Below are 12,006 nucleotides of genomic sequence, written 5' to 3'. Positions count from 1 at the left end.
TTCTTCCTTTTTGAGCTAATAATAGTCCCCATATGTATGTACCACATTGTGTTTATTCCGCCGTCCAGGAAAGAACACGGTTGTCTCCACCATCTGGCCATTGTGAATCGTGCTGTAATGAACATGTGTAGAGTCTCAGCATTATATCCGTAATTCCCTCAGAGCAATGGAAGACTTTGTTCTAGAATCTAGATCTGGGGCTTGAAGAGTTGCAGTCACGTCAGGAGAAGGACACACTGGTGTCCCGGCAGAAGACGTGGGTTGAGCTCACGCCTTGGCCACGTATCAGATACATGGTCTCGGAACCTCAGGGCTTCTGGGAAGCTAGGATGAAATAATAAAAATGAAGTGGCTGGAAAGACAGATAAAGAGGGAGGCAGAGGGGCGCCTGGGTGGCTCAGTGGGTTAAGCTGCTGCCTTCGGCTCAGGTCATGATCTCAGGGTCCTGGGATCGAGTCCCGCGTCGGGCTCTCTGCTCAGAAGGGAGCCTGCTTCCCTCTCTCTCTCTCTGCCTGCCTCTCCATCTACTTGTGATTTCTCTCTGTCAAATAAATGAATAAAATCTTTAAAAAAAAAAAAAGAGGGAGGCAGAAACAATTGTGGGGCTGCTGAAGTCCTTTTCCCAGCTCCTGGCTTCCTCTGTTCCTGAAGATTCCTCGGGATGGTATTCTTCAGAGGGCACACAGGGCTGGTTTTATATAGAAGCTAGTCACAGGAGCATCTTTCCTTGGGACACCTGGGTTCAGAAGCTCAGAGCTGAAAGCCCACTTTAATGAAATAGAGATCCAATCTGTTCCCAAAATGGTAGGACTTTGGTTATCCTTAATCCTTAGTATTCTTTCAGACTAATCTGATTCCCCCCACTCCCAGAAGCTGACAGATTTGCAATATCATTGACACTAATTCCTCATTTGCCCAACACAGGAAAACTCCTTTCCCACCTTAGCAGCTGTGCCCTGATCATAAATGTGAAGATTCTTTCTGGAAGGAACCACAAGAACCTAACTGTAGTTGCCTTGAAGCAGGAAGATTTGGGGCTTGGGCTAATATGAAAGAGAGCCTATGTTTTAGTGTAAACTTTTCTGAAAATTTTCAGGGGAAATTATTATATTGTGTTTTACTTTAAAAAATAAAACCCCTCTTGGGCGCCTGGGTGGCTCAGTGGGTTGGGCCTCTGCCTTCAGGAGGGGTCATGATTTCAGGGTCCTGGGATCGAGCCTGGCATCAGGCTCTCTGCTCAGCGGGGTGCCTGCTTCTCTCCCTCTCTCTGCCTGCCTCTCTGTCTACTTGTGATCTCTCTCTCTGTGAAAAAAATAAATAAAATCTTTAAAAAAATTAAAATAAAAACACTTGAAGCGAGAACAGATAACTAACCATGTGTACAGTCAACTCTCAGTCATGGGGGCGGGGGGAGATGAAAATGGCGGAGGTGCTTGACTCAAAAATGAAAACCAGCCCAAAGAAAATTATAAAGCAGATGAAGTTGCTTTAGAGGTAACAATGTGCAAGATCTGTCAACAAACAAGGTGGGAATCAGGTAGAATTGGGAGTAAATTCTAGTTTTGCCACTTTGTAGCAGAGTAACCTGTCTGCAGGATTCAAGTTTCAGCTCCCTTGTGCACAAAGTGCCCATCTGTTATTACTAATGTTGTAGGGGTATTTGGTGTTTCCTCTCAGGAGAAGTTTGAAGAACACAGCTCCCAAAGGAAGACAGGAAGTTTCACCTGTCTGCTGCGTGTCAATAATCACTCTGTGGGTTCACTTGTATTTAATCTTCATAGTTATCATGCCAGGTAGACACTAGGATCATTCTCATTTAATAGAGAGGGTGGAAGCTCAGAGAAGGTCAGTAACTTGCTCAAAATCACACAGCCAAGAGTGACAGAGCAAGGTTTGAATGTGGGTCTGTCCCATAACAAAGCCCAGTTCTCTGCTCTGCTCACCTGGACTTCAAACCCCAGGACAGGCACTGTGGGAACTTTTTAAGGCAAGGAGCAATCCTGAGGAGGAGCAATTTGTAGCCACATCCCCCAACGCCCTGCCCCAGGTAGGTTTTTTTTTTTTTTTAATTTTAAGATTTTATTTATTTATTTGACAGACAGAGATCACAAGTAGGCAGAGAGGCAGGCAGAGAGAGAGGGGGAAGCAGGGTCCCTGCTGAGCAGAGAGCCCAATGCAGGGCTCAACCCCAAGACCCCAAGAGGCAGAGCACTGAGCCACCCAGGTGCCCCTCCAGGTAGTTTTTGAGCCTACGTTTCCATCAATAGCAAAACCAGCACACCTGGGCACCTGCGTGGCTCAGTAGGTTAAGCCTCTGCCTTGGGCTCAGGTCATGATCCCAAGGTCCTGGAATCGAGCCCCACATTAGCTCTCTGTTCAGCAGGGAGCCTGTTTCCCCCTCTCTCGCTGCCTGCCTCTTTGCCTACTTGTGATCCCTCTGTCAAATAAATAAAATCTTTACAAAAAATTAAAAATAAAAACAACTTAAAAAAAAACAAGCAAGCAAGCAAACAAACAAACCAGCATGCCTTTTTATCTCACCTGTCTTTTATCTTACCTGGCATACTTAGTTAATTGTCTTGGGTGAGCAGACAATCCTATGAGTGGGTGACCCACTGTTATGATCACCTTTCAAATGGACCATGGTTCTGTGTGTGACTGAAGCAAAACGTTCTAATAGTAGAGAAATTGAATTTAGGAAAATTGCTTTAAAATGTAAATTTTTTGCTAATCTGAACAACTGGAAAACTAAAAAAAATAGAATTTCTTTTTTAAGATTTTATTTATTTATTTGACAGACAGAGATCACAAGTAGACAGAGAGGCAGGCAGAGGGAGAGGGAGGCATGCTGCCTGCTGAGCAGAGAGCCCGAAGGCAGAGGCTTAACCCACTGAGCCACCCAGGCGGCAATAGAATGTTTTTAAATGTATAATTGATGACTGATGATACGTTTTTCAGTGCATAATTGACAGTGGGTGTTATATTATTTTCACATTAATTCTCTTAGACACGGGAGTCATGTACTGGGGACAAGAGAGGTGAATCAGACAAAGACCCACCCTCCACACATTCACCCTGGTGTAGGGAAAATGGTGTGGGTGGGGTTGGGGTGGGCGACCCCGGCACCAGAGGTAGGGCTGGGAGCTGCAGAGGGACTTAGAGATTTGGCCACAGAGGGAGTAGAACCTGGTAGTGACCCCTAGCTGTGGGACCAGGAACAGGCTGGAGGGCAAGCCAGACAAGGCACACAGAGATAACTAGAAAAGGGAATCCCTCTCCTGGATGAGGAATGGACGAATGGACTGCATTCCAACACCTGGAGATTTAATTAATCAAATAATTGTAAAACCCTAATTGTTGGGACTTTAAGATTCTGTTCGTAAACTCTATTTATTGAGTGGCCCTCCGAGGTGGACTGATGGTTTAAAGTAAATGAACTGTTCCGACTTTGATGGGACAGCAGCGTTGACATCGGTCATCCCATAATGAAAATTACAAATATGGTAGCAGCGAGGGGATGAGGAAAAGTGGGCATCCATAAATTATTATCCTGTAGTACAGAAATGATGCCCTGAGCACAGCAGGGGCTCCGTAAGTACTTTCTGTAGGAATGAATGACTACTGCCCCAAGATCACCAATTGGTAATCATGTTGATGTTCCTTCTTTCCTTCAGCAAATATTTAGTGATTGCCTTGCTAGAGCCAGATGCTGCTCTGGGTACCAAAAAAAAAGAGATGGAAATTCCTCCCCTTGAGTTTACATCCTTTTGAGGGAGGCAGACAATAAATGAGATGATTAAGTAAAATGCATAGAATGTACTATATTAGTGTTACACAAGAATACTTTATGTCATATTATTCTCTTTCCTGTTATATTATTAAATGGTGATACTTTCTTTCTTTTATTAGAGAGAGCATGAGCAGGGACAAAAAATATTTTTAAAAACCTTTTTATTATGAGAAATTACAAACATACAAATCAGAGGCAATGTGGAGGGAACCCCCACATTCCCATCAGCCAGCTTCAACCATGCACACCCGACCAATGGTGTTTTATCTACGTTGCTACCCAATACACTAGATTAATTCATTTTAGTGACTCTTTAAAAAATATTTTATTTATTTATTTAGAGTGCACACTCGAGCAGGGGGAGGGGCAGAGGGAGAAGGAACGAGAGAGAATCTCCAGCAGACACCATGCTGACTGTGGAGCATGACTTGGGGTGCAATCTCACGACCCTGAGATCATGACCTGATCTGGAATCAAGAGGATCCCGAGGCTAAACAGACTGAGTCGCCCAGGCACCCCATGCCTGGGATTATTTTAAAGAAAACCCCAGATATATAATTTCAGTTGTAAATATTTCAGAGTATATCTCTAAGAGATAAGAACTTTTGAAAAAATTGCTACAATAACAGAATCACAATTAAAACACTGACAGTATGTAAATACCTAGTCTGTATTTTATACACATAAAGGTTTTTACAACTGATTTGTTCAAATAGGGATGCAAAGTCTACATGCGCCTCGTACTAAAATATACATAACATGAGAAATTTACCATTTGGAACACTTTAAAGTGTACAGTTTGGTGGTATGAAGTACATTCACATTGTTGGGTAACCACTGTCCATCTCCAGAACTTTATCATCTTCCCAAACTGATTCTTTGTCTCCATTAAACACTATCTCCCCCTCCCATGGCCCCTGGCAACCACCACCCTATTCTGTTTTTATGAGTTTGACTCCTCTTAATACCTCACATAGCCTAAGTTTCTCAGAAATGATCATTTATCACTTCTTCCTTTTCCTCTTTTGTCATTATTTGTTGATGAAATTAGTACATTGTGGATATTGCTGATCACATCATCTCTATGCATTTAACTTGTTCCTTTGTCCTCGGTTTCCTATAAACTGGTAGTTAGAGGGATTTTTTGTGCTTTGGGGAGAGTTGTTTGTTTATTTGTTTTGAAATAATCACTTGAAGGTAGAATGGACAGGCTTTTCTGGCAAACTGAACGTGGTGTATGTGAGCAAGGGGTCCAGGATAGCAGCAAGGGGCTCGATCCAAGCTCCTGGAAGAACAGAGTTGCCTTTTTTTGAGCAGGGAAGACCAAACGACATACAGGTTTGGGGAGGGGAGCACGTCTTCGGACACTTTAGGTTTGAGAGGTTTATTAGACACTCAGGTGCATCTCGATGATAGTAAAGGCAGGAGATGTGAACTTGGCAGATGGCCCGGGACGCTCTGGACCTCTGGATGAGGTCATGGAGGGAGCAAAAGCAGATTGAGGATGGGGGAGAGAAGGGCAGGACCAACCAAGCCCTGGGGCACTTACATACCAAGTACCAGGGAGATTGGGAAGGAACCAGCAAAGAAGACCCACAGGGGGAGTCAGAAAGAGGAGGAAATGGGAGAGCATGGTATCCTAGAAGCCACCTGTTCCCAGGAGAGCAATGATAAATGGAGGTCACATGGGATGGGCAGGTCAGATAAGCCGAGGACTGAACATGGACTATTACTGGGTGAAAGAGAGACGCCCTTTCTTTTGATGCGCTTTGAACAGACCATATATAATTAAATGAACACTCAAAACATCTCCCAAAGATGAGTCCTTCCATGTATAGTGATTAGTGGATTGCAGTGTCACGATTACATAAGCTAGTGGTTAAGAGCAGAGAGGCCTTGGAATAAGGAGACTTGGGTTTGTACATCAGGCTCTGGGAATCTGGGCAATTAACCCACCAGCCTCAGGATTCTTGCTGTAAAACTGGAATAATGATCGTCCCTGCCACATAGGGCTCCTGTGTAGAAAACACGAGATGATTTGAGAAAAGCTGTAAGCAGGTGCCCAGCTCCTCTTCAGTGTCCAACAAATTGTTGATATATGGTAAGATGACGCGGGCAAGCACATGACTCTCAGCTACCTTTGCCTAGCTATTAAAAAAAAAAAAAGAAAAGCCATCATCTTCGTTTAATGTGTGCTTTAAATAGGGAAAAAGAAAAGACACCACAATTGAGATTTTGCTGACAAAATACGTAGTTATTTTAGCAATAAGTTGAACAGCATGTTAAAAAATATATATATCTGAAATAATCGTTCCAGCCAAAGGAATTACAGACCTGGCTCACAGAGGTAGGGAACTTTTCTTTGCCTTTAAAAGTTCCTGCCTAACTTTAAAAGTTAGATTACTTACCATCCTAACAGATTGCAAATGCCTTGATGAGACTGTTCAACTTCACCTTGGCTTTGTGCGGTGTCTGTGTTTAAAAGGTTTTTGTTCAGCCTTCGCTTTCTGTATGTAAGCAAATAAACACCCAAATGCTCTTCCAAGAGCATTTGACTCTGGGTTGCTCCCAAGAAAAGCAGGAAATAAAACTGCCCACAAATTCAGATGAAAACAGAGGCCTGCCTCACGGCCACACATCTGGTGACCAGACAAGGTCACTAAATCTCAGCTGAGATGGAAGTTCCTCAAGAGCAGGAAACTTGCTTTAGACACCCTGTAACCCTAGAACACAGCCGGATATGGGCTGGATGCTTCACATATGTTAATTTATCCAAAGAAGGAAAACCCAAGCATTGCCCTGAGAACAGTGACCCCATCTGATGGGGCACAATGTGGCTTGGGTGGTTAAAAATCACTCTTGGGTAGCATGGAGCTTTCATTCCTGACTGGTGGGAGTACACATGGGGGCCCCCATTTTGAAAACCAACGTGGCAATGTGTAAGGAGAGCCTTACAGCTCTAAACATAAAGATGTTCACTCTAGTCTTTTTTTTTTAAGATTTTATCTGTTTGAGAGAGGGAGAATGAGAGAGAGAGAGAGCAGGAAAGGGGAGAGGTCGGAGGGAGAAGCAGAATCCCCGCTGAGCAAGGAGCCTGATGTGGGACTCGATCCCAGGCCTCCAGAATCATGACCTGAGCCAAAGGCAGTTGCTTAACCAACTGAGCCACCCAGGAGCCCTTCACCATAGTCTTATTCCTAACATTTAAAAATAAGAAACAAACTGGGGCGCCTGGGTGGCTCAGTGGGTTAAGCCGCTGCCTTCGGCTCAGGTCATGATCTCAGGGTCCTGGGATTGAGTCCCGCATCGGGCTCTCTGCTCAGCAGGGAGCCTGCTTCCTTTTCTCTCTCTCTGCCTGCCTCTCAGTGTACTTGTGATTTCTCTCTGTCAAATAAATAAATAAAATCTTTAAAAAAAAATAAGAAACAAACCAAATGTCTATCAATAGAAGACAAGGTAAGCCTAATATAGTAGCTCTACTGAGAGGACTTTTTAAAAAAGATTTTATTTATTTATTTTACACGGAGAGAGAGACAATGAGTGAGAGGGAACACAAGCATGGGGAGTCGGAGAGGGAGAAGCAGGCTTCCCGCTGATTAGGGAGCCCAATGTGGGGCTTGATCCCAGGACTCTGGGATCCTGACCTGAGCTGAAGGCAGGCACTTAACCGACTGAGCCACCCAGGTACCCCTTGGGATAATGTTCCCTTCCTTCTTCACCTCAATATTCAATTCCTACAGTGTTCCAGTGACTGTTCTAAGCTTTTAGGACACACAAAGGGGAAACAAAATGCCAAGATGTTATTCTGGTGGGAGGAGGGACGTGAGAGCAGGAGACAGAAAACAGGGTAAGTTAGAAGCTCTTAGTGCCGCATAAAAGGAAAGAGTATGGTATGTAGTGCAGGAGAGGTGAGGATGGGGTGAGCAAGCTTCTGTTTAAAATAAAATGATCAGGGGTACCTTGGTGGCTCAGTCAGTTGAGTGACGGACTCTTGACTTCCCTTCTGGTCATGATCTCAGGGTCAAGATCAAGCCAGGGGTGGGCTAGGTGCTCAGCCAGGAGTCTGCTTGAGAGTCTCTCTCTCCCTCATGGGCACTCTCTCTCTCTCAATAAACAAATTCTTCGGAGTAAAATGGTCATTGTCAATCTAATCCACTGGCAAAGCCTGAGATAAGAGTGGGAGCCAGCAAGTTATCTGCAGGGCTTACAGGACTATGAACAGGAAATGCTAGTATTAAGTGAAAACCTGGGTGCAAAACTAAGAATTGAGGGCAGAAAAACTGGAAAGAAATAGTATATGTGGCAACAGTAATTTGGAAGATAAGACGGTGGAGAATGCCTTTTCCCCACTTCTTTCCACTTTACATTTTCCTACTTATCTTTAGCAAGCGTATTTTATTTTATTTATTTTTTTTAAAGATTTTATTCATTTATTTGACAGGCAGAGATCACAAGTAGGCAGAGAGGCAGGCAGGAGGCAGCAGGCTCCCTGCTGAGCAGAGAACCCGATGCGGGGCTTGATCTCAGGCCCCTGGAATCATGACCTGAGCAGAAGGCAGAGGCTTTCACCCACTGAACCAACCAGGTGCCCCTAGTGAGTGTAATTTTTTAAAAAAATATTTTATTTATTTATTTATTTGAGAGAGAGACAGTGAGAGAGAGTATGAGCGAGGTCAGAGAGAGAAGTAGACTCACCGTGGAGCTGGGAGCCCGATGTGGGACTCGATCCCAAGACTCCAGGATCGTGACCTGAGCTGGAAGTAGTCGCTTAACCGAGCCACCCACGCACCCTGGTGGGTGTAATTTAATGTGAAAAAAATCCACCTGCTTGAAAGAGGAGGCGTGGGCGTCAGGGCGTGGCTACCCGCCGCCCCGCCCACCGCCCCGCCATCCCGCTAACCGCCGGCAGGGGGCGCGCGGCCCCCGCTCGGCTGCGGCGTCGGTCCGCCGGGAACTCCCACCCGGCCCTGCGCGCCATGGGCTGCGGGAAGAGCAAGAAGTTGAAGGCGGCCGCCCGCTCGCGTTTGGAAGTCAGCAGCCGCAGCCGCCCTGGCATCCCATCGCCAGGTACGAGCGAGGGCAAAGGCACGGCCCCAGAGCGCGGGGCCGGGCGGGCCTGGGGCGTGCGGTGACCGGGAAGCGCCCTCCGGACGGGCTGCGTCGCCCCCGGAGCCCCAGGCCTCGGCCGACGCGCGCCACGCGGGGGAGCCGAGAGGCGCCGGGGGTGCCCCGCGGCCTGCGCCGAGCGGCCTCCCCAAGTTTGCCCCGCGAAGGGGCGGCCCGGCCGGTATCTTTCTGAGAGGTAGGCGGCGGAAGGAGGAGCGTGCCGGCCGCAGGACCTGCCCGAAGACGCCCGGCTCCGGAGCGAGCGAGCCCGGAGGCGGTTTTGGTCGCGGGCTGCTGCTGCGCCCTTGTTCCAAGCACCGTGTCTCGTCCGCGAAGTCCCCTGCACCTCTCAAGGAGCCGGGACCCCGGGGGCGGGGGGACGGACACCAGAGCAAAGGAGCTTAGGCGCCGAGGGGCAACTTGGGCCTTTGTAACGGGAGATTCGGACTTGCTAGGTCTTGGGAGGGGCGCGCGTCCCCCCGTTGCCCAAACACACCCTCCGCCTTCAAGACTCATCACATCCTCCTGCCCTCCCCCGTCTTCTCTCCCTCTTGAGTCTTAGGCACATGCTGACAGCGCCCGCCCACGCTGTCCTTTGAGGGACTCCGGCGGGAAAGGCGCTTGTATTTTCTCCACGTGGCAGAAATGGCGATAATGGCTAACGGTTACCAAACACGGTGTCCGGCACTCCCCACGGATCGTCTCGTTTCCCTGCACCCACAACACTAGAAGTTGGGCGTATCCTAACCCCGACTTTGCAGTTGAAGCGGCCAAGTAAGGCACAAGACGACGATGAAACGTCGCCCAAAGCTGGGGGGGCACTAAGTGGTAGAACTGGGAGGGATGCCCGCCGCTGTTGATCCAAACCCCAGGTCGTAATCTTGATACCGCCCCGCTCCTCACCCCCTGGATCTACAGGCGTTGAAAGCGAGACCCAGAAAAGTAACTTGCCCAAGAGATGGACTTGTTAAATGCTGTAGGACCAATCCTTGTCTTTCCGTGGGTTACAATTTAATTACAAGGCAGCATATGGCGAAGGGCTTAGAGGAATGGTAAAAAAGCAGCCAAGTGGGGAAGGCAATTAACTCCCTTGGAAGAGTTGGATTTGGCAGGGGCGTCTGAGCGGGGAGCAGCCGATAAAACCATCGTAGAGGGGCGCCTGGGTGGCTCAGTGGGTTAAGCCGCTGCCTTCGGCTCAGGTCATGATCTCAGGGTCCTGGGATCGAGTCCCGCATCGGGCTCTCTGCTCAGCAGGGAGCCTGCTTCCCTCTCTCTCTCTCTGCCTGCCTCTCCATCTACTTGTGATTTCTCTCTGTCAAATAAATAAATAAAATCTTAAAAAAAAAAAAAAACAAAACCATCGTAGGACAGGGCGCATATCCTGCTGGAATTGAGGACGTGGCATGGGGGGGGGGGGGGGGGGGGGGGGAGAAGGGGACAGAAGATTGGGTGGAGGCAGCCCCTGCTCCAGACCAAGCAGCTCATTTGTGGCAGTCACTTGAGGTTTTTTTTTCATCTACACAATGGAATTTGAGTCTGTGTGTCCCAAATTTTCCTTTCCTTTTCTACCTTCAGGATTTTTCCAGTGTCCATGTGCTATCATTTATTTACTATTTACATCCACTTAAAAGAGTACTTTTGGGTTGAAATATACTGTACAGGCAGAAAAGAGCAGTTGCCGTAATACAGCTTTATAACCGACCGTCCCTGTGCAGCCAGCTAAAGAAACATTTCCTGTACCCCCAAAAGCCCCCTCATGCCTCTTACTCTCATACCAAGGGCAACCACTAGGATTTCTAAAAGCATAAAAGTTCACCTGTTCAACATTTATTTTTGAAATAAATTAAGCACTGTTTTAAGCATTAATCTATGAAAAGTACTGCTTTGTTCTAGATATTTTCTATCTACACACAGATATGCCTCCTATTGAAATTAAAATTTTTTTTTCATATATCACCCATAAACACTCTAGAAGCTATCTTCCTTGAGTACCACCAATGATCTGCACACCAAATTTAGTGACATGCTGAACTACATTTTCTTAAGTTCCCTCCAAATGTGAAGTTACATGGTTAGGTTTCAAGGAACTGACTTCCTAAATGAGCAGCCAGATTCTAATGTGAAGTTTCTGACAATCTGGGTCAAGTTGTAATGATGAAGAATGTCTAGATTAAATGACTCTTCAACCCAGCATTTATTACTTATCAGTTACTAACAACTCAGGAGTGAGCAAGGCATGATCTCAGCCCTTGAACATACAGTCTCGTGGACAGCGAGAGCATGGAAAACGCTGTGTCATCATGTGTAATCAAAAAGACGTATGGGTACAAGATGCTGGCAGAGAATGGTAGTGCTTAGAGTTTATATTCCTGCCATGACACATATTCCATTCTATTTTAATTAACTTGTAAACATTTATTTTTCCTGCCGGATTTGTGAGAGTTAGGAATACGTTTTGTTCATTATCTTATCTGCCACAGTCCTTGACATACTGCCTTACAGATGGTTGGGACTCGGTAAGTGTATCCATATGGTCCATATGGCAAAGGACAACTTTTTGTAAGCAAGAAAGTTTCCAAAAGCCAGTGTTACTAACATTGACCGGTGTCCCAAGCACACTGCGGAGGTGCACACACGAGTTGTGTCTTTCTGCAGTGTCAGCATTATTCAGTCATAAAGCAGGCTTAACATAATTATAAAGCAGGTTCAGGATTCCAAGCTCAATAACATGTCACGATATGATAAACTTGGCCTCTCACACGGCACACAACAAACAAGATAACAGAATGGGTAGAAGTTAACAAACCAAATGTGAAGTCCGCCTGCGGGCGCAGAGTAGAGATAAGCCTTCTCTCAGCCAGGTCCGCTCTCACACTTAGTGCTTACGAGGTTCAAGCCGTGAAGGAGATCAATCAGGCAGAGCCTTGGGTGCCTTTTTATTTTTTTATTTTTTTTTAAGATTTTATTTATTTATTTGACAGAGAGAGATCACAAGTAGGTAGAGAGGCTGGCAGAGAGAGAGAGAGAGAGAGAGAGAGAGAAGCAGGCTCCCTGCCGAGCAGAGAGCCCCACGTGGGACTCGATCCCAGGACCCTGAGATCATGACCTGA

The 12,006-nt window shown here is 46.5% G+C and overlaps 1 protein-coding gene across 1 annotated transcript in view; it reads left to right on the top strand.

The window, feature by feature from the left end:
* The first annotated feature begins 8,743 nt into the window (after positions 1 to 8,743).
* LOC132019310 (thioredoxin reductase 1, cytoplasmic-like) overlaps positions 8,744 to 12,006 on the top strand; it is a 42,943-nt gene continuing 39,680 nt past the window's right edge. Inside the window, exon 1 of the mRNA XM_059402220.1 lies at positions 8,744 to 8,857. Coding sequence (XP_059258203.1) covers positions 8,767 to 8,857 — 91 coding nt within the window. The 5' untranslated portion in view covers positions 8,744 to 8,766. The remainder of the gene's footprint in view (positions 8,858 to 12,006) is intronic.

Source organism: Mustela nigripes, chromosome 6 (assembly GCF_022355385.1).
Source record: "Mustela nigripes isolate SB6536 chromosome 6, MUSNIG.SB6536, whole genome shotgun sequence".
NCBI classification, from domain to species: domain Eukaryota; kingdom Metazoa; phylum Chordata; class Mammalia; order Carnivora; family Mustelidae; genus Mustela; species Mustela nigripes.
This window is presented reverse-complemented; position numbering and strand designations above follow the sequence as displayed.